We start from the raw sequence: 21,316 nt of genomic DNA on the forward strand, positions 1-21,316 counted from the left end.
ATTCTTAAGTCATTAGGGGAATGGAGGAGGAACTATGAGAACTCAGCCTGTCCTTCCCAGCAAAAATACTTTCAAGTGGATTCTATTTCCCTCTAGATGTAAATCAAGGATATGAACACCAAAAAGGAACAGAGCTATTTATAGTAACACCGATACTGGCACACAATCAAATGGATATAAATCACTCAGGAATAAATCTATGCTACAAAATATAACAAACAAAAATCATTTCTAATCGCAAGAGCAGCAAGGTCCTGAAAGGTCTTCCTGTAAGAAGTAACAAATCTCACGATCTGACTAGTCTCAAAAGGGTGCCTGACTGATTTCCAAAACAGGCTGACATAATCACTGCCTGACTGGATTCAATATACTAACAGGACTCTTCCACTTGTGCTCTGAACAGGCACTAAGTCAGGACTTATAAGCTTCCCTAAGTCCTTACCACAAAAAAAAAAAACCCCAAACAACAAACAACAACAAAAAAAACCCAACACAAATGCATATAACTTCTTTTTAAAGTAGGCTAAAAGAAACACATGGTTGTAAAGTCCTTTAACCATTTAACATAAGTATTAAGCAAAACATATTTCACAAGAATTTTGAAACAGATTTCAAGGCGCAAACTACTTCTTTTTAAAAACATGTTTCAAAGGAGAAAATATTGCAGAAAGGCATACTCACCACCTTCCATCTTTCTTTGACCAAGATTCCCACACTGAGGATGTCAGGCTGCTCCCCTCCTCCACTCATTGCAACCTCCTGAAGCGATGGAGCTGCTATGCAAAGTCTATGTCAGTAGAAACCATCCAGATCCCAGGAGTGGCTTCCATTTAACCAGGGACTGCAGAAACAGAGCAGAACATGGGATCTCAGTGAATAACAACAGAACAACATGAAATACAGAAAAAGTTGTGTTTCTCACCCAGAATCTTAACTAGGTTTTGTATCCCACCGTGACTCAAGCTGGAATTCTAGCCAAATAACTTCCAGTACAGAAAGATAGTCAAGTATACTCCTCTTTATTTTTTTAACCTGTTCTCTCTCAAATCCTCAAGCCCAATCTCAAAATAGTATTAACGAATATCAACATTTTCAAAGTTATATTCTGCAGGCAGTTTCAAATTGTTGTAAATCATAATTACATTTATAATTAATTGTAATAAAAACAACTTTTTAAACCTAAAAAAAATAATTTACTAAATAATTGGTTACATAATTAATAGTAATATATAATAACAAGTTTAAAGTAATATTAACCAAAACATTTCAGAATTAAAAATAATTAAATCAGCATTGCAATTTAATTTATTGCATTGCATAGACTATTCCACATTTTACAGTGTGTTTCACATAGATAGGATTACTAATGATTAAATATGTCTAAAGTAAAATTTTGTTGTTTTATTTCAGAGTACAAATAGCTAAAGGAAAAAAATTGTCTTAGGTAATTGCATCAGTTTAATTTTTTAATTTTCTGGCTTTAGGCAATCATCTGTAAATCAAATTTTATATAGCAATGTAAAAGTTTGTGTTTTGGAGATTAATCCATCCATAATGGCTCCCATTAGCAACTACTACAACCAATTAAAAGCTTATTCCAATTGTTTGAAGTTTTTCTAGAATTATTCTTATTTGTTACACTGGTATAATTATACAAGTGTAACTCTGTATAAACTCTCATCCAACGATAGGACTCTTCAGAAGCGTATTTGCTTTGAATTTATTTCTATCACTTCCAAAACAGCATGAACTGAAAATGAAAAATTCTTTTTCTCCCTGAATCAACACACAAATTGTATGTTAAATTAGTACAACCACTCTGATTTAAATTAACAGTAAGCCCTTCCATGTGGGTAAATGCCAAGTTTACTATTGGGGTTAAATTAGCCTTTTTAAAAAACAATCTGCTGCTTGAATGACCTAGCTTTTAAAACAGATGTTTGTTTGACATGACAGTAACTGTGGGATTTTTTTTCATATTCTTTCATATTTATTTTTCATATTTCATTTACACCTTTCTTGCTTCAATTGTAAACTCTGACATTTAAACCAACTCCAAACAAAACAGACCCCTCTGGAGAAAAATTAATCAGGATTAGTTTAAGATCTAAATTTATACCAAATTAGAGTAGATTACATCCCTGTAAAAGACTGTTCATTCAGAATATGTAGCCTGAATTGGTTTAATTCAAACAAATGAAGGGAAACCAAATTAAGATTGCGTGCTCTGAGTAACAGCATCCACGCTGCAATTTAATCAAGTTGACCTAAACCAATTTAAATTCTACCAGTGCTGGTAAATTCTCCCCTGCAGATAAGGTCAAAATTCTAAAGAGAGCTATAGTCATCTATGTGAACACCCTTAACATTACTAACCACTGACCATAATTACTGACCTTTCTAACAGAATTATTGTAACACAGTCAGGAACTAAGTCAGTCGAAGAGAAAATGAAATGGCACTAATGAAGGAAAAAAGATTTATTTCCAAAATTACATGCTTACAGCATGTACAGTGATTTTTTCATTTACTCAGATCTTTGCTTCCCCTTCCACCACCACCCCAGTTACATCAAAGTAGATGGTGGTCTTCACTAAGTAATATGTTTACTCCTATACTGGGACTTCAAGGGGTTGTTTTTCTGAACCCTGCTTAAAAAACAGTAATAGAGGAAGTATTCATCTCACTGGAGCAAAATCTAAAATTGGCAAGTATGACTTTTGCTACAGCTTTCAAACATGAGCAAAATTCATCACCTGCAGGAAAAGTAAATGCTTTATTAAAGCAAAGATATGACAACAGTAGTTTTAGCGTTTTCTGTTAATACTGCTATCAGCCTTGATCCAATACCTGATTTGAACTTTTTTTTTTAAATACACTTCAAATTACAATGTATAGGCACAGCTCTGACAAACATTTCTGATAGCTATTCATTCACAAATTCTTGAGCATACTAACAGAGCACCAGTAACTGGCCCAGAGTGCAATGGTAAAATACATATATCCACAGAACCACCCCATATTTAAGAATCATCATAGAAGTACTGTATTACTGTAGATAACATCTGCAGGGCCAGGGCAACAAAATCTTCATTTATACACAATTCCTCAATCCTATTCCAATACACTAATTCCTTGTTAAATCTCTTGTCATCCTATATCATTACAGAGCAATAAAATCTATTCTGCATTGTCACTCATATTCAAAGCACCAAAGCCCCAGGACCCATTAAACTGTCACACAGGGAGGCAAAATTTCTCTCCTGAACCCCTGAAGACAAGGTGTTAAACACCCCCTGAAGGCAAGCAGTATTTTACTTGAAAAATGTTTTACAAACATGTTAAGGTTAATTTGAAGAATTATATTTTCTTCTAGACCCTACATAAAGTAGCAGGAGGATTCAATCACAAATTTCAAGGCCAGAAAGCTTAAAACTAGCCTGAACTTTTACCTGATCAGGCCACAGAACTTCACTCCCTTAGTGAAATAGCACAGGCTAATTTGTAAGACTCCAAATGATTAAGAGTCCCCAATCTTCACTAGCAACATGTTCTAGTACATCTCTTCCCTCACAGTAAGCATGACTTGCTTTGTTTCACAGTTTAATCTGTCTGATTTTAGTTTTTTACCACAGGACTTTGTTACATTTTTGGAAACCAAATTTCATCCCCAGTAATTTCACCTCATTTAAGCATCTAAACACAGTTCTTCAACTTCCTCTAAATTAATAAATTAAGCTTTAAGCCTCCCTCTCTATCCCATGGGTTTTTTCTGTAGGCCTCTGAAAATCCTCTCCTTGCTCCACATTCTTCTTGTGTTATGGGCAACGAAATTGAGTTAGACACCAACACTGAATTACACTCAAGCATACCAATACCTAATATGAAGAAAAGAGGGGTTTTTTTATTTCTTTATGATAGCAGTCTTATTTCCCTAATTTAAGTCTGAAGCTGTTCTATACTTTTGCTAAATCACAACTCTTCCCAGATGCTTATACACAGGCACTGCTGCAAGAATATGGTTTCTTTAAAGCTTTTATTCAAAGTTTGTTATAGACTGGGTTTCATTGCTCTTCTGTTCTCTAACAACCTTAACACTGCATAACTGAAAATCTGTTAGTTATTAATGTACTGCATTAGATAACTATCTTTATATTCCTTACCTAATAACAGAAAACACGTATCCTGGTAGGTGCAATTTAGATTACAACCACCTTCTCCAAATTCATGTGGAAAAAACCCTGGACGTTACTGGAGAGGACTATATTTAAAGGACTTTTGGACAGACATCAATATGCATTCTTTGGAGGTGGTGCTCAGGACAAAACTGAAACTTCTCTAAATTTTGAAGTACCTGAATTCAGATAGTTTGGCCCATTCTAAACTCCACAGATGAATTAAAGACCATAAAAGTAGATACAGTTCCATTTGTATTACTGAAATACAGGCATATATTGCCTACAATGCTGTTAAACAATTAAGAAAGCTCTGTATGATCTGTATCCCACTGAAGCAGGTGATTGGTTAATGACATACAGTTAAGGTGCAAGCTTTCCCTTACTCATTCAACAGATGAATCATTCGGCAGTACAATTTTACAGGTGGCAGTACGGTTATTTTCTGCACAATGAACACTATAATTCTCCTAAAAAAGTAACAGACATTTTAATTGCAATATATCTCATAGAATTCTACATTCCATTAAGACATCAGTTTCATTATCAGACCAGTTTATCAGATCAAAGGAAATGTGTAAGGTAACAGAATTATCACAATTAAAGGCAATTAGCCCTCTATCAAATTTATTTCCAGGTGACAGGTCATGTAATAAGTAGGACAACACAATGAGTACAAACTTTGTTCCATAACATAAGCCTTTGCCTGGGAACCGATCACAGTATAACATGAGAACAGCTAAAGGAAGGTTAGCACTTATATCCAGAATTGAATATTGTACAAACAGCATCCATTATTTAAATCTCTTCTATCCACTTAACTGCTTTTAGCTATGTATCATCCCCACAAGACTTCTTTAAATTACCCCAACCAAGTATACTGAAAGATTATATGCGATTAGAAAAAAGTTTTAAAACTCCAGAAAAAAACAAAGTCAATTTTGTAAAAGCTGATTCTAGCTCAGCAAGCAAAGTCAATTGTTTTACGTAATTTGTGTGCATGTATATATTTCTTTAGACATGGCTCTAAACTGAAGCCAATCTGTGCTTACCAGCCTTTGTAGATGTTTAAATCCAGATCTAAGGTTCTGTACTTTGTACTTTTGAACAGAAGAACTTAAAGGAACAAAGAAAATGTAAACAAGTCAGCATAAAGAGAAAATCAGGACAGGAAGTAGTCAAAGGTCCTAATTTCACCACATTTATGGGGAAGTCCATTTTCTTAGACAGGCTAAGAAGCATGTTCAAACTGTAAATTCTAAAGCCAGAATTTAAGTGTGTCTATTTGAGCATCCAAACTAGAAAGCTATCCTGCACCTCTAACCCAAATATTTTCTAAATGCATTCATTACAAGCTGGGGTCCTGAAAATCATCATTCAGTATGTCAACGAGAAAACCAAATTTAACATGTTGACCTAAATTTCCAACCGTACTGGTTGTGAAGAAAATCTTTTTAAAGATCCAACACATAACCAATGCAATTTTAGGTTTTACAATCTCAAGCTCTTGGGTGCCAAAATACTCATCACCACTTGCAGATTCCAGGTGTGAAAAGCTCCCAACTGTCTTGTGTGCTATAGCTAAAGAGTCTAGATTTCCTTTTGGCAGCTTCTGCACTTACAGCTATGTTGTTATTACAAAAGGGGCAATATTTCCTCAGTTTGAAGACAGAGTTAAAAATATAACATTTAGTTTCAAGTGACAATCTTATTTTAAAAACACATATTTCAAGCTACTACATTATTTCCAGTTTGCAAGAGAATCCAGCACCAAAATGTTACAAAAACCCAAGTAAGGCAAAGTTTATGGAAGGAGTATATTATCTTTCACTAAACCAACTAATACAGGTGGCAAATCCCTACCAGTTTTAGACACACAAACCCCTCTTCAAGTCCAAAATAGAATGAGAACTTTAAAATTAAACTGAACTTGAAAGCAATTGCACTACAGTAAACTTCATTATGTTTTTTGGTTAGACCAACTGAGGTAAAAGGTACTCAATACTTGCCATAAAGAAAGGGAAGCACCTGGATATGCGTGTGACAGGGAGAGACTATAGGGTTGTGGCTCCTATGAGAAACACAGCACCTAATTTATTACCTACAGACAATCAGAAATTTTTGGTCAAGGAGAATTAGAATGACCCATGAAACAAAAACTCCATTTATTAGATGATATTTTTGCCACAGTATTTTTCAGACAAGTGAGTTCATTTCCTAATCTGATCTGTCACACAATTGCACAAAGACTTAATGTCAGAACAAGAGAAAGAATGGAAGTTAGCTGTGGGGGACAGGGAAAGGTTGGACTACTGTGGTGCTTTCAACTCAAACCAGTTGTTGAACTACAACCTCAGGTGCAGAGCCTTTAATATAAATGGGGAAACCTAACCCTATGGAGAGGTCACCTTCATGCCAAATAACACTATTAGTCTCAGTTTTTTCCACAACTCAGAGTGAGTTCCAAGTAAAAAAGAGGCTTGTGCAACCTTACTAATTATGCAAAAATTAATTTTAAAACCCTAGAAGTGTCATTTCTTAGAAAAAAAAATAATGTGGTATTTACAACAAACATAAATGAAACTCAAAGTAAGGTTTTCTCCTATGATAAGATTTTGGTTTACCTCTCATAAAAGTCTTCTTCAAAGAAGCTAGGTCTCTGATCACTTACATAAAGTGAAAAAAACTTTTAAACACATGAACGGAAAGTCAGTTCTGCAATTACCTAAATTATACAGCATTACAGTAATTATTTTCAAAGATCCTTGTAAAATTTTCATTGCAGAAGAGCTAAGTGATAGTGTTGAACACTGATACAAAGACAGCCTGAAGTCAAACAATTAAGGTATTTTAAATAACGGCACAATCATATAATATAAAACTATTTATCAGCAAAATAAAACCTTTGTTTCCAGTTTTTTGAAATGTTGGAATAGTCAGTTATCTCCATAGGATACACTTAGAATATTAATAGCTTACCATCAATGCCACTAACTTTATATACGAAGATTAACATAAACTGATCCTTTAAGACACTTTGAACTATCGCCTTTTTCACTAGTACTATCCGTTTCTATTATTTCATAAATCAGTTTTCTCAGTAAGGAAAAACATAAACGCCCAACCCAGGCATACAACACACAACTACAGAGGGCAAGAAGGCAAACAACACACTTCTCTGAAGATTTTCTTCCAAAGCCTACACAACTTTTTGCAGTAGATAAACAGTGATTTATAGAGGAGAAGAGCTGCTGCTAAGGACTGTGCAAGAATGATGGAAGGACATATATACAACTAACTGCTATTAACCTCTGAATGCTTTATCCAATCAAGTAAAGTTCAAGGTAAATTCTAAATATAAATTTTGTAAAACTAAATATAAAAATAAAAATTACACAACATTTTTGTTGTGTAAAAAAAAAATAATAAAAAAATCGGCAGAGGAACGTTGGTGAGATGATGAGATAGATGACACGCAAACAGCAAAATGCTGTCTGCACTGATAGTGTTCAAATGATCCAGACTGCCAGAGGCAGACAAGCAGCCCAGCTGGCAGACCACAAGTCTATACTCACTGTATGGTGCTCAGGCTGCAGCACTATGCATGAAGTGATACGGACCTCACTAACAAAAGCTGAGAATTCCCTTGATACGTCAGTTGATAAAGCACATCACAAAAACATAGTGAATAAGGCCCAACAGTTTGCTAAGCAGAACAGGAGAAAAGCAATAGAATAATCTTTTTTTAATCTGTAATGTCTAATCTCTTAGAATCCTTATCTTAAGGGCACGTAACTCTAAAATCTGCAGCAGTATTGTGATAAAGACAGGGCACCGGCCACGCACACAAAGGTATCCCATCTCCTTAAATACATGAAGACAGCAACTCTCCTTTTAGTCAGTGTGTGAAATGAGGTCAGTAACTGCTACACCAAGCAAGAAGACTTCAAAAGAGCCTAGCTGACAGGAGGATGGAATCTGAGTGAGTCCATGCAGTGCAGGAGGTCTACCAAACTCTGAAAGGCTTTGGCTTCCTCGATGAAGGGAATGCACAGCCATCCTGCCACACAATGCAGCAATCCCTGAAAGAGTTAAGGAGGAAAGACACATCATCACATTCTAGTTTATGCAGGAGATACCCGAGTACTTTCCAGCAGTAGGTAACAGCGCTACAGAAGTCAGACACAAAGAAAAGACACAAAAAAAAAAGAGACCCTGTGCTGACCCTCATGCCAAGACCAACTACTCAGCACTGATGTCAACATCCCTAGCGCCAGTGGGTAGGAGACAGTTACTTGAAGCGGACCCTTATGGACTGCCAAATGACATGAGATATGGGAAATGGCTTAGTGCTTGGCTGTGCTGAAGGAAGATGGCACTAAGGCAGCTAAAATAAACGTACAAGCTCTTGCCAGCAGAACAGCACAAGCTATTACTTTATCTTCACTTTGAGCTGGCTTCAGCAGGGCTTTCTACAGTGCTAGGGAGTCTCTCTTGCTCACAGGATATTTTCCACAATGATCACATGGGCTCAGGCAATACTGAATCTAGAAGCACAATCCAGAAAAGCAAAGGAGAAAGGTAGCTCATCTAGGACTGCCTGAGCAGTCTGCCCCTAAAAAATATTTATGCTGGGAACTTCCAAGGTACAGGGGTTAGAGTCAATAAAATGACTTGGCCAGAGCATGCACCTGTTTTGTAGCCATAGTTGATGGCAGCTTCAAGAAACAATGACTGAAAACTGAGCTCCTAATTGGAGGTCCTTAAGTTTGAAATGGGAGACAGGTATTAGAAAACTGAAATGGAACTTCAGCAAAGGCATTTAAAGTTGGGACAAACCCAAAAATATCAACTTAATTTTCAGCAGAAAAAAATTAGGTTAGACAGTAGAAAAGTAAATAGCATGGACAGCTAATGACAAGAGCAGACAGGCTGCATTAGATCAAAGATCCACCTAGCCCAATCTCCCATCTCTGACTGTTGCCAGCAGCAGACGTCTAGGGAAGAATACAAGGATGCAGGAAGCATAAACTCACTTTCCCAGAATATTTTCTGAGGATGTAACAAGCTGGGACACAAAACACATTCTGAGCCAAAGATGGTATTTAAGATTTTTCACCTCTGAGTTCATCAGATCTTTTCTGAACCCATGAAATCTTTTAGCATCCATAACACATCTACTGCAAGTAAATCGTTAACTTAATTCCATGCTGTGGGAAGAAGCACATCTTTGTTTCCAATTTGTCTTTTGCTAGTTACATTTGAGGTTCACTGACCCTTGTACTGGAAGGTAGAGTTTACTGTTGCTCCCTGTTCACCTTAGTCCTACACAGGGAACACATTTGCTACCATATACCCCTCATTTATCTCTTCTCCTATTTAGTCTTTCACTGACTTTGATCTGTGTGCTTTTCCCAGTTCTACGACATCCCCTCTGAGATGTGGAGACCCGCAATGTTATTATACACTGACCTGCTATTTTCAGAGAACCTGCAAGATCCCATTCCAAAGAAGCTCATCACTGTGTAAATTCTAAAATTATTTTTCCCTACATTAACTGCTTTATAATAATTTTCACTTATCATTATGTTGTGGTTTAACCGTGGCTGGTGACAAAGCAACACGCAGCCACCCACTCACTCCCCCCACAGTGGGATGGGGAAGAAGATCGGAAAAGTAAAAGTGAGAAAATTTGTGGGCTGAGATAAAGACAGTTTAATAGCTAAAGCAAAAGCTGCACATGCAAGCAAAGCAAAACAAGGAATTCATCCACCACTTCCCATCAGCGGGCAGGTGTTCAGTCACCTCCAGGAAAACCAGGCTCCATCACACACAACAGTTCCTTGGGAAGACAAATGCCATAATGCTGAATGTCCCCCCACCTTATATGCTCAGCATGACACCATATGGTATGGAATATCCCTTTGGCTAGTTTGGGTCAGCTGTCCTGGCTGTGTCCCCTCCCGATTCCTTGTGGCCCTCCAGCCCTCTCACTGGCAGGGCCTGAGAAACTGAAAAGTGACTTAGTATAACCATCACCCAGCAACAACCAAACCTATCGGTGTGCTATCGACGTTGCTCTCACACCAAATCCAAAACACAGCACTGCACCAGCTACTAAGAAGAAAATTAACTCTGTCCCAGCTGAAACCAGGACGTATTACCTCAGAGGTGCAAGGTCTTTCTCCAGCTCATCTCCTTCTCTCCATCTTTACTAATTTCAATACCCTTGTATCACCAGACTTTGTAACTTCAGCATTTGCATCTTTTCTAGACCATCTGTGAATACACACTACAGCACAGAGAGGTATACTTTTTAGGCTGATGTGCACAGATTATTTATATCTAGAAAACCTGAATCATAATCTTCCATCTGGATCATTAACAGCTCTGCTTTCACATTTGGAATGGATTCCTTAGATATCTAAACACAATCTTTCTTCACAAGATCATTATTCAGCATGTGACATAATTCATAGTCACATTTTTTAGAGATACTGCCTGACCGTATCTTCTGTTTCTGTTTTATTTTGGTCTTGCAAACCAAGCAGTCTCTCTAACACAAACCCAAGCAGGAAGCAAAGCATAAAATATCAATTAAGACAGACTTGAAAAAGGTCAAAGCAAAGCCAACATGAAAGAACAGAAGGTTAAGAGAATTTCTAAGCAGAAGAAAGCAAATAATTAAAAAAAAAAATGGTAAATTACAGCAACTGCAAAAGCACAACAAGGACAAAGCAAAACTGACTCTAACTCTATCCCAGCCAAAACCAGGCCACTAGATTCGAAAGAAACTTAAGAATTAAATAGTGAATCTATTTATGATGATACATAATGTCTCATTTATACCTGCATTGGAGTGTGGCAAATACAGTGCCAATAAAGGGTTACACGGGACATCCAAGCTTCAGGCTTGGAAATCCAATATTTGTACCCAATGAATCAGTAGAAACTGTAACAATGAACAGAATTACTGAACACTTGAACATAAGTGATAGAGTTGAGAAGATAACATGGCTTTGATAAAACAAAGTGCCATCTTCCAAATCTCAGAGCTCTTAAAAGAGACAGTCAGTCAGACAGGTAAGAATGATCCAAATAAAGTCTATTTGGATTCCTAAAAAGTATTTGATAAAGTCTTTTTAAAGAACCTAAACAGGCATGGCATAAGAGGACAAGTCCTCTGCACACAAAAAAAAATGGCTAAAAGGCAGGAAACACAGGATTTCACACAGTGGAACGAGGCTACAAGCAGAGTTGTGCAAGAAGCAGAACATGATCTGTACAGTTCAAGGAAAACAGGGTGAGAACTAAAGTAACAAAAGTTGGCTGACAGTAACACGTGACTTGGTCTTTAAAAAACAGAAATCAAGAAAAGATGAAGGGCAACTGTGAGGAACTGCTGGGTGACTTTATGGTACTGAGTAACCAGGCAATAAAATGGTAGGTGGGGTTCTGTATAGGTAAATGTAAAATTATGTATGTCAGAAAAATAATCCTAACTTCTCATTAAAAATATGAGAAACTATTAGCAATCAAGAATCGGGTCTTGGTATTATGATATACAGTTACAAAAGATGGCAACTCAATACTAAAGAGCAGTCAAAAAAAAATCATACGTTAAGAATTCAGACAAAACTGATGACAACATGAAGATCATGTATATGTCATCTCCATCGTTCACTGATACCTTGACTATTGTATGCAATTCTAGTCCTTCCCATCTCAAAAAAAAAAAAAAGGGGGGGGGGAAGGTTCAAAAAATGAAACAAAAAAATCAGAGGTACAGACTAATTTGCACATGAGGTAATGAATGACTATTTTTTTAAGAAATAATGGGAAGTAGAGAGGTGTATTTGACAGAAGTCTACAAAATCATTAGGGGCGCGGAGAGGTTGGCTTGGAATCAACTATTCACAATCTCATTCAATGAAGGAACTAAAAAATATCAAAAGATGTCAGCAAGAGCCAGGCTCAGAACAAACATGAGAAAGGAGTTCTTCATTAATTTGTAGCTAACCTGTGCAACCTCTTGCTAATGGATATTGTGAATGATAAAGGTTCACAATGGTTCAAGAGGGCATTGGACAACTACATGGAAAAGAAAACTATTATGGGTTACTGAAAATACATATTAAGCATATTCAGCTCCGGAAGTCCCTTAACAGAAGATGGAAAAGTACTACAGGAAAGTATAATGTATATTTTCTCTGTTCTCGCACTTTTCCTTAGGCATCCACTTATGACCACTCTTGAAGATAGACCTTTAGTCTGCTCCAGAATTTTGCATTCATACATTATGTTTGAGAAGATGAAGAGATAATAAAGAAATTCTACTCCCTATAAATAATAAATTCAAATTATATGAACTGATGAGCTGCAATTTGAATTAAATTCCTGTGTGTAATCTTTTGTCAGTTATTTAAAAGAAGCTCCAACCTTAAAACTGTTGACTAACTGGTGTGGGAATAACAGCAGAAAGCAAACCATTTCAACTCAAGTAAACTCTTCTTTCTGGCACTTCTGTGAGGTTGGTTTGTTTGTTGGGGTTTTGTGTGAGTTGTTTTTTTTTGGGGGGGGGGGGGGAGAATTTATAAACACTTGTATGCAAGAAACACTCGAGTGTAATTTGTTCCATTATTTCAACTTCTGTTTTCATTTGTTCCATTATTTCAACTTCTGTTTTCCACGTTATGTCCCTTCCATTTCATGCTGGGTTTAAACTCTAATCTCAGTGTTTCTATTTATAATGCCCTTCCCATCAGCTGGCATATTTCTATCCCCTCCAGCACCAGGCTTCTTATTCAAATGCAGATTTTCACATGCACATTAAAAACTAATACTGATCACTAATATTATAAGCCTGAATTCTACCTCTAATGAAGGTGCATCAAGTCTGTGAACAGCAGTGAAATTATGTTGATCTAATAACTTGCAGCTATAGTACGTCTGCTACTTTCAATGATCTTTCGTATTCATTCATCTTTTTTCACTTATAACTGAAGCGGAATACTCCTTTTTAAATTTGGTATCATTACACAGAGCAAGTTTGTGATCCCGCCAACCAGTAAAATTAGAAACATACTCCTCAGCTGAAGCATCAAAAGCTACTACAATATGCATTTTAAAAAAATACAGAAAAAAACGTTTCTAAAAATGAGTTTCCATGTATCTTTTATAAATGTTAACTTACACAAAAAAGATGAAAGGAAAAATGGCTTGGAGCAGTCACAGTGTAGTGTGGCATTTAAAGCAATTTTAACTATAGCAGAGATCAAACCATTCATAGGCTATTAAACACACCTCAGTTTTGGTGACAATTAATTAATGTTCATTGTGTTTTGATGGTTAAGACCGCACTTACATTCTTACATAAATACCAAACAGTTATAATACTGCTTTTGCTATAATCCTATGTGGTAACAATGTAAAGTTTTCAGTAATACTCACTGCTATAGAAAAAAAGTTAAGGCTATTCATAGAATATGCTATTATAGCAAAAGACTTTCAAACATTAAAATGTACAGTGTTATCAAAATCACTTATCATCATATAATCATACTCGAATGATATCACAGCTAAGTATTGCTACTTGAATTGCAACAGCTCTTTTGATTAATAAAAAAGTTAGAATCAGTTTAGAAAGTACTTTTAAAAAATTTTCCTATTTAGGATGCACTTGCAATTTACAGCACATGACAGAGTCCAATTCGTATTTTGGCAGCAGACATGTAGGTTTTTTAAACTTTTCTAAAACTGGTGATTCGTTTCACAAAACAGACTGATATTACTGACAGTCCATAGGAGAACATCTTTTGCCAATTCTATTCTACCAACATAATCGTAGAAAAATATCGTCAGCTCTTGTAAACTTCAGAGCAGCCTGCCACAGGATCTCACCCGTTCATTCTCTGAATAAGACAAAGTCTGCTCTTCTCAAGACTAATGTCCCTATGCTGCTTCTCACTTTCCTCACTTCCCTTTGGTCTTACACCGTGTGTCTCATGATCTTAGCAGTCAAGGCTGCCATCAGCCTTCACATGTGTGACCAGTTCTTCTTTAATCCTCAGTAACAGGTCCAGTAGTGCACTTCACTGAGTAAATTCATCCATCACATTAAAAACTCATCCTTAACACTCCAGACTACACAATGAACTGGCCTAAAGGAACATAAAATACTAACCCTTTCAGAAAAGTAGTTTTTAAGCTAGCTCAGTTGCCTGATCTAAATCACTAAGTGGCAATACAAATCCTTTTATCAAGAGAGAGGGTGAATGGATAGAATTGTTTTCAAGGTGGCAGTGTTAAAGTACCTACATGTAAAGTAATAGCACAGGTTAACTTAGCCGGCTGGCTGAGCCCAAGGAGTGGTGGTGGATGGAGTTACACCCAGCTGGTGCCCGGTCACAAGTGGTGTTCCCCAGGGCTCAGTGCTGGGGCCAGCTCTGTTTAGTATCTTTATCGACGATCTGGACGAGGGGATCGAGTGCACCCTCAGCCAGTTTGCAGGTGACACCGAGCTGGGGGGAGTGTTGAGCTGCTGGAGGGCAGGCAGGCTCTGCAGGGGCATCCGGGCAGGCTGGACCCGTGGGCCGAGGCCGGTTGTACCAGGTTCAACAAGGCTCAGTGCCGGGTCCTGCACGTGGGTCACAGCAGCCCCACACAGCGCTACGGGCTGGGGGCAGAGCGGCTGGAAAGTGCCTGGGGGAAAAGGGCCTGGGGGTGCTGGCTGACGGCCGGCTGAACGTGGGCCAGCAGTGTGCCCAGGTGGCCAAGAACCCAACAGCATCCTGGCTTGTGTCCAAAGCAGTGTGGCCAGCAGGGCAAGGGGAGTGATTGTCCCCCTGTACTGGGCACTGGTGGGGCTGCACCTTGAACACTGTGTTGAGTTTTGGGCCCCTCACGGCAAGAGGGACATTGAGGTGCTGGAGTGTGTCCAGAGAAGGGCAACGGAGCTGGTGAAGGGTCTGGAGCACAAGTCTTGTGAGGAGCGGCTGAGGGAACTGGGTTTTTTTATTCTGGAGAAAAGGGGGCTCAGGCAGGACCTTATCACTCTCTGCAGCTCCCTGACAGGAGGCTGTAGGCAGATGGGGGCAGGTCTCTTCTCCCAGATAACAAGTGACAGGACAAGAGGAAACAGCTTCAAGTTGCAGTAGGAGAGGTTTAGATGGGATATTAGGGAAAATTTCTTCACCAAAAGGGTTGTCAAGCACTGGAACAGGCTGCCCAGGGAAGTGGTTTAATCACCATCCTGGGACATATTTTAAGAGATTTGTAGATGTGGCGCTTAGAGGCATGGTTCAGTAGTGGACTTTGCAATCCTGGGTTAACGGTTGGAAGCAATGATCTTAAAGGTCTTTTCCAAGTAAAACGATTCTGATGACTATTGTCAATAATTTATTTTTCTCCTCTCCAGTCTAGCTAAAAGCCTTTATGCAATGCACTCTAATAAGTTTTTTGTCCCAGAGACAAAAGTTATGCCAAAATAACTTTTTGTTATTGTTAATTCAATTATTTAGAACCATCTTAACAACCAGAAAAAACTTGCAGAATCTGCAAAATAATTTTAATACAAAATACACTAAAAACATACAGTCTGAGTCTTCTGTATAAATCCTAATCACATCACAATCAAATTTTGTTTGTTGTTTGTTTTTTCTTTTTTTAAATGCCTAACCTACTCACCTACTCAATGATTTTTCTCAACAGGTCTTAACACTTCTTAATGAATAGGGAGTCATGCATGCACAGAACTGAGCTAGTAGAACTTTAAAGCATGGTGTGATTCAATAGTGGTGATCACGGGCAGATGAACCTCCAGAGCCATAAGGATCATTGACGACTTCCACACATTGATCAGATGGAAGCAGCAAATCTGTCTTACCTATGAGTTCACACATTACTTGTAATTTTTCCATTACTTTATCCTACAGATGCCAAAGATGTCACACCAAATGCATCCATGCCAATCCTAATGCCATTATCTCTGCTGTTATCATTTTACCATGTCACTTTGTTACACAACTTTAATTTGATAAAAAAACACACTATAACTGATTGATCAAAGATACTGATTTGACAAGGAATAGGTTTCCTTCTCTGCATCTGGCTTTATAAAATACTTGGAAATGCCTCTGATCATTACACTCGAATAATTCTGTAACTTGGATACAGACAACCAACACATTAATACATATCTCATAACCTCAAGGCTTTCTCTTAATAAAGCTGGTGCAAACACAAAGGTTAAGATTTTTAACAATTAAAATTCACAGAATGCACTGACAAGCCAGGTACAGCAATGCTACAGTTTGAAAATTTGCATTTAAAAACCGGTTATTACTTCTGGCAGCAGCAAAACATATGACAGTAATTTTTATATAGGTGACACCAAAAAGTTTCAGGCTGCTAAAGAGGTCTGAGCATCAAGAGAAGCAAGGGTATAAACAGCCACAACTACTGTGATTTTCATATCTACTTTAGGTTACTTCAGGGAACTTTCAATACTGTGTTTCATTTAGCAAAAAAAAAAAAAAAAAAAATATTAAAAAAAATCTGTCTCTCATGAACAGCCATAAACAACTGCTGTAAAACAACTGGGAAGTCATATGACTGTCCTTCCATAAATCCGTTAAACTGATGAAAAAGGGGACAAGGATTCATATAAATTCTTTGCCACTTGATACAACATTCACACCCCTTAATATTCTTTTCATTTTTTTTAAATGTTTTTTGTTGGATATTCTCTAATGTAATTTCATAAGGAATCTCTGAACTTTAGCTAAATTCTCATCTTTGCTGCCTTTCTCACAGGAAACACAAAGAGGCAAATCTTGATTACATGCAATACCATGCAGGCTTTTTCGGTTCAATTCTTACCACTGGATTAAGACTTTTTATTTTCCTAATTACATTCAGCCCAGTTACACCTAGGTTTGATCTGGTACTACCTGCATAAAAGAAAGAATGGTACGAAGATTTCTACATCTTTGCTAGAGAAAGGATCACACACTTTAGCTGACACAGAATTTCCTCCCTCAAGAGGACTAGGCTTTAAAACCACACTATTAAATATTTAAAATCCTACAAGATCCTACAGCGCAGGGAAAAATACATGCAAAAGTATGCTTTTTAATCTATCTGTTGGTCATTATCAGTTGTCAAGCCTGACAAAAGAAAAACCTATCCCTGGAAAGCTTGCTGAGCTGAGATAGCTGGTGATAGAAACAACAGCAGAAGAGATGCAAGTCTCAGGTGCATTTTCAGAAGTTTTACTTAAGTGTTGAAGGTTGCAGTGTTGCAGTGTTAAAAGTGTTTTTAAATTGCTTCAGTCCAGTACCTTTGCTTCAGTCTGGTAGCTAGCAATAGGAGTTCAATAACGACTAACAATTGTTCTGTAACAATTTTAAAGCTGTGAAATCAAAAAAGGATTCAAGAGGCTTACATCTTACTTTTAAGGAAATAAAAAAAGCACCCATGGATAAAGTAATAGTCATACTGTCAAAAAAAGGAAAGTAGTTAAATCAACTAACTAGAGATTACTTTTTTGTGTCAAATAAAATTGCCAGGCATATGGTCACACATAAGAAATGAAGCTTATCAAAACTTACGAAACTTACCAAAATATGTCATGGATTCCAAACAAAAAATTCATAGACATTATTTTCCATTGCCAAGTTTAGAGACTACACAATCCAATTTGCACACACAAAGACTAAATAAATAAAAATAAATGAATCCTCTATTTTTTCCCCTTTTTTTTTAATCCATCTATAGCTGCCTCCCGCGAGTTCCCTTACTTATTCTGATTGCTTTGCACTACACAGAACAGAAGCCATCTCAAGAAGTGCAGGCTCTCGCCTGAGAGCCATGGAGTCCTCACAGCAGAAAGGCATCCAAACCTTTCACCAGGAAAGGCCTGAAGCAAACTAAATTGGTCGGAAAAGGGGAGGAAGAGGAAGATGCCAGATGTTCAAAACACCTTCTAGCACTGTGGCACTCCCTCGTCTTGCTTCTCTCCCAGTTCTTGTAACTACTTCCTCATAACTGCTAATGAGGTCACCAAAGCCTAGCAGCTTCAGCTCTGCATCAACTGAGGTATATCTGCATCAAGCCAAAAACTAATGCAGGGAATCATACCACTAAACTAACATACTTTGCAATAAAGAATATTCCATAACATACATATATATATATACACACATACACACCCCACACATGTAATTTTACATTATACATACATGTGTTTACATCATTTACATATATATTATGTGTACATTCCAAATACACCATTATATACTTTACGGGAATACAGAACTTCCTAATTGTGTCAATGAAGATTCATGTTATTAACCATACCTACTTACATAAAACTGTTGCAAATTTGGTGACATAGCTACATATAAATGCAAATGAACATGCCCTAATGCTTGGTAAATGGGGTAAGGCATTTGTAAAAGTGATTTAATAAAACAAGGGGGTTTCTGTCTAATAATAATTAAAAATGGTCCTATCACTAATCATCTTTAAAGTACATAAGAAATAAAAGAGTGATGTGGGGAAGAAGACAGAAGACAGCAATTAGTGGGATGTGGAGGGAAAAATTGAAACTATCATCTGTAATACACTGGAAGTTATTTATAGATGTTAGTGTTATTTTCCATGTTCATCTTCAGGCCAGAGCTGAGATGACGAAACAGGTGTTTTGTGAAAATTGTTGAGCTACAGGCAGATTAATGGGTTTGCCCTTTAGACACTGCCTGGAAGTTTGCTGTGATGTACAGCGATTGGTAAAGTTACACTTCATAGTGAAACTTTTTGGAAGTGCATTGGAAAAGTTTGTATCTCTTGCTCAGGGATGGTGTAGATACATTTGACATAATTTGGATGACAAGGAACCTGCTGGTGATGACAACGAGTTTAGCATGACTGGGGCTATTAAAAAGCCCGGAGCTGCGATTCCCGGAAAACTTCTTTCACAGTAGCATCTTCTTCTGGTACAGCCAGCAACGGCGTAAAGATTTCCTGCGCAAGCCCCAGGACATAACGATATGTATAAACCAGATGCTACATTCGCAGCACCCTTTCTTTTGTAACGAAGTCGTTCCCTACTTGCCTGGTGCGCGGGCCCCCTCCCCGGGGCCAAGGCTGCCGCCCTCCCCCCCCCCCCGGGCCCAAGGCGGGCGGGCCGGTCAGCACCCTGGCTAGCTCAGCGCCGCCGCTGCCGCCGCCCCGCCCAGCCCCGGGCCGGGGAAACGGGTGGCGGTGACGATGCATCTTGTGCTCCCGCGACCAGTATCAGTCAGATGCTGCTAAGCTGGACTGGCGCTTGAATATCCTTTGTTGTCCTAGGGATATTCAAGGAGACTTCCGATTTATCGTTGCGGATTCCCACAAATTCCTCCAACACAGACGACTCCAGAAGACAGTTAATGTTATTTATCCTTTCCAAACATTAAAATTCCTTTGGCAACTATGGGCCATCCGCTTGATACACATGCCAGGCAAAACAGAGGACTCGAGTATTAAAGAATTAAAAGGAAGACAATATAATTACTGCCATTCAACCAAGTTCCCCTCCTTGTCAAAGTAACTTTTTCTGGCTACGTTATAGGCCAAACTTGTAAACGTAACAGTTACTACGGCACTTACACTTCTGGAAGACATCTAAGTTTGCACCACACAGCATGGTCTGTTTTTAAGAAACTAAAATAGCAGAAAATCAACAGATCACACATTAAATAATAGGTCCCAAAATATAACTGCAATTCAACTGAACCAATATTTCTCTAATTAGTCCCATAAGAATAATTTCTGACTTTATCCTGAAAGGTTTTTTACTAGGGAGGAAACAAAAATCAATTTTGTAGTTGATACTGAGATCAGGAAGTGGTGTAGCACCAACTTCATCAGCTGTCGGACTGCAACCAAGCTACACAAGTTCCAACTCAGATAAAAGAAGAGAATATACATCAAGGAGCAAGGAATAAATGGAAACATCACCTAACACATTACAGATGATCAGCCACTTTTGATAAATGCATCTGATGCGGCGCTAAGGCTATACCAACTACAGATGAGCAGGGAAATAAGTTCTATGGGAGAGCGTAATACCTCTCTATCTGCTCATTGTAGGATTGCTGTTGGAATATTATATCCAGTTCCGGTGTTCACATTTCAAGAAAAAGCAAAACGATGCAGAAGAACAAAATATTAAAATACCAGAGTCTATGTATTTAGTGTCAAAATTATGAAGCTCAATTCCTCCAGATTATCTATTAAAAACGGCTTTAGACTAAGAAATTACAAAAGATCTTCATTCTGACATACAAAATCATACTGGTAAAAGGCTGAACCTTTAGATTACTTACAAACATAAAAAGATCTTCATGGTCTTTAATTTTAGTCAATAGAGATATTCCATCAGAATACTTCACGAAATATTTCACTGAATTCTGCATTACTGAAATTCTTAATTATATGATCTTATTCAACTACTGTTAGCACACATAATTCAGAGAAGTCCTAGGGAAGCTGGTGTTACGCATGAAGTTAGCCTCAATAACCACCAGAGCTCCCTTGGTCTTAAAGCAGTCAGGCTGAGATAAGTGATGAGTATTTTATCTTTGAAAATTAACTATACGAGTATATTTCATTATGAAAATATAATTATCCCAGGCAAATTTAGTATGCTGAGACTGTCCTAAATCCACAAAAGTACTTTTCAACAGTCCAGCAATCAGCTGAAAAAATAAAGCGTGGCCTTTTATATATAAAGTGATATATATAAATGTATATATTGACATAATATATATATAGTGATATACATAAATGTATATATAAAAATGATGAGGCATAAGAATCAGCAAGTTTAAGTATTACAAACATGGGGATCAAGAGACTCTCAAAAGTTATGTGAATTTATTACACACAAAAGCAGCTAACAGTGCAAGCTCAAATTTTAGCTATCTGCCAAACACAAAATTATTCCTAAGAACACAACAGCAAAGTTTCCCAAAACCCATTACAGCCTTTCATTTCATCCTTACTTAAATAATAAAAAAAGTACTACGTTGGTATCATGTTTTAAGAAATACCTACTGTGTGTAAATAAAGATATTCAATACCAAATCTGTCAGAAT

The 21,316-nt window shown here is 37.5% G+C and overlaps 1 protein-coding gene across 2 annotated transcripts in view; it reads right to left on the bottom strand.

Annotated features, from left to right (window-relative positions):
* Window positions 1–21,316, bottom strand: part of TTBK2 (tau tubulin kinase 2) — a 104,828-nt gene that overhangs the window by 76,541 nt on the left and 6,971 nt on the right. For both annotated transcript variants that reach the window (XM_055716602.1, XM_055716601.1), the window contains exon 2: window positions 682–841. In XM_055716602.1, the coding sequence (XP_055572577.1) occupies window positions 682–750 (69 nt within the window). In that variant the 5' untranslated portion in view covers window positions 751–841. The remainder of the gene's footprint in view (window positions 1–681; window positions 842–21,316) is intronic.

The sequence above is a fragment of the Falco cherrug genome, chromosome 7 (assembly GCF_023634085.1).
Source record: "Falco cherrug isolate bFalChe1 chromosome 7, bFalChe1.pri, whole genome shotgun sequence".
In the NCBI taxonomy this organism is placed as follows: domain Eukaryota; kingdom Metazoa; phylum Chordata; class Aves; order Falconiformes; family Falconidae; genus Falco; species Falco cherrug.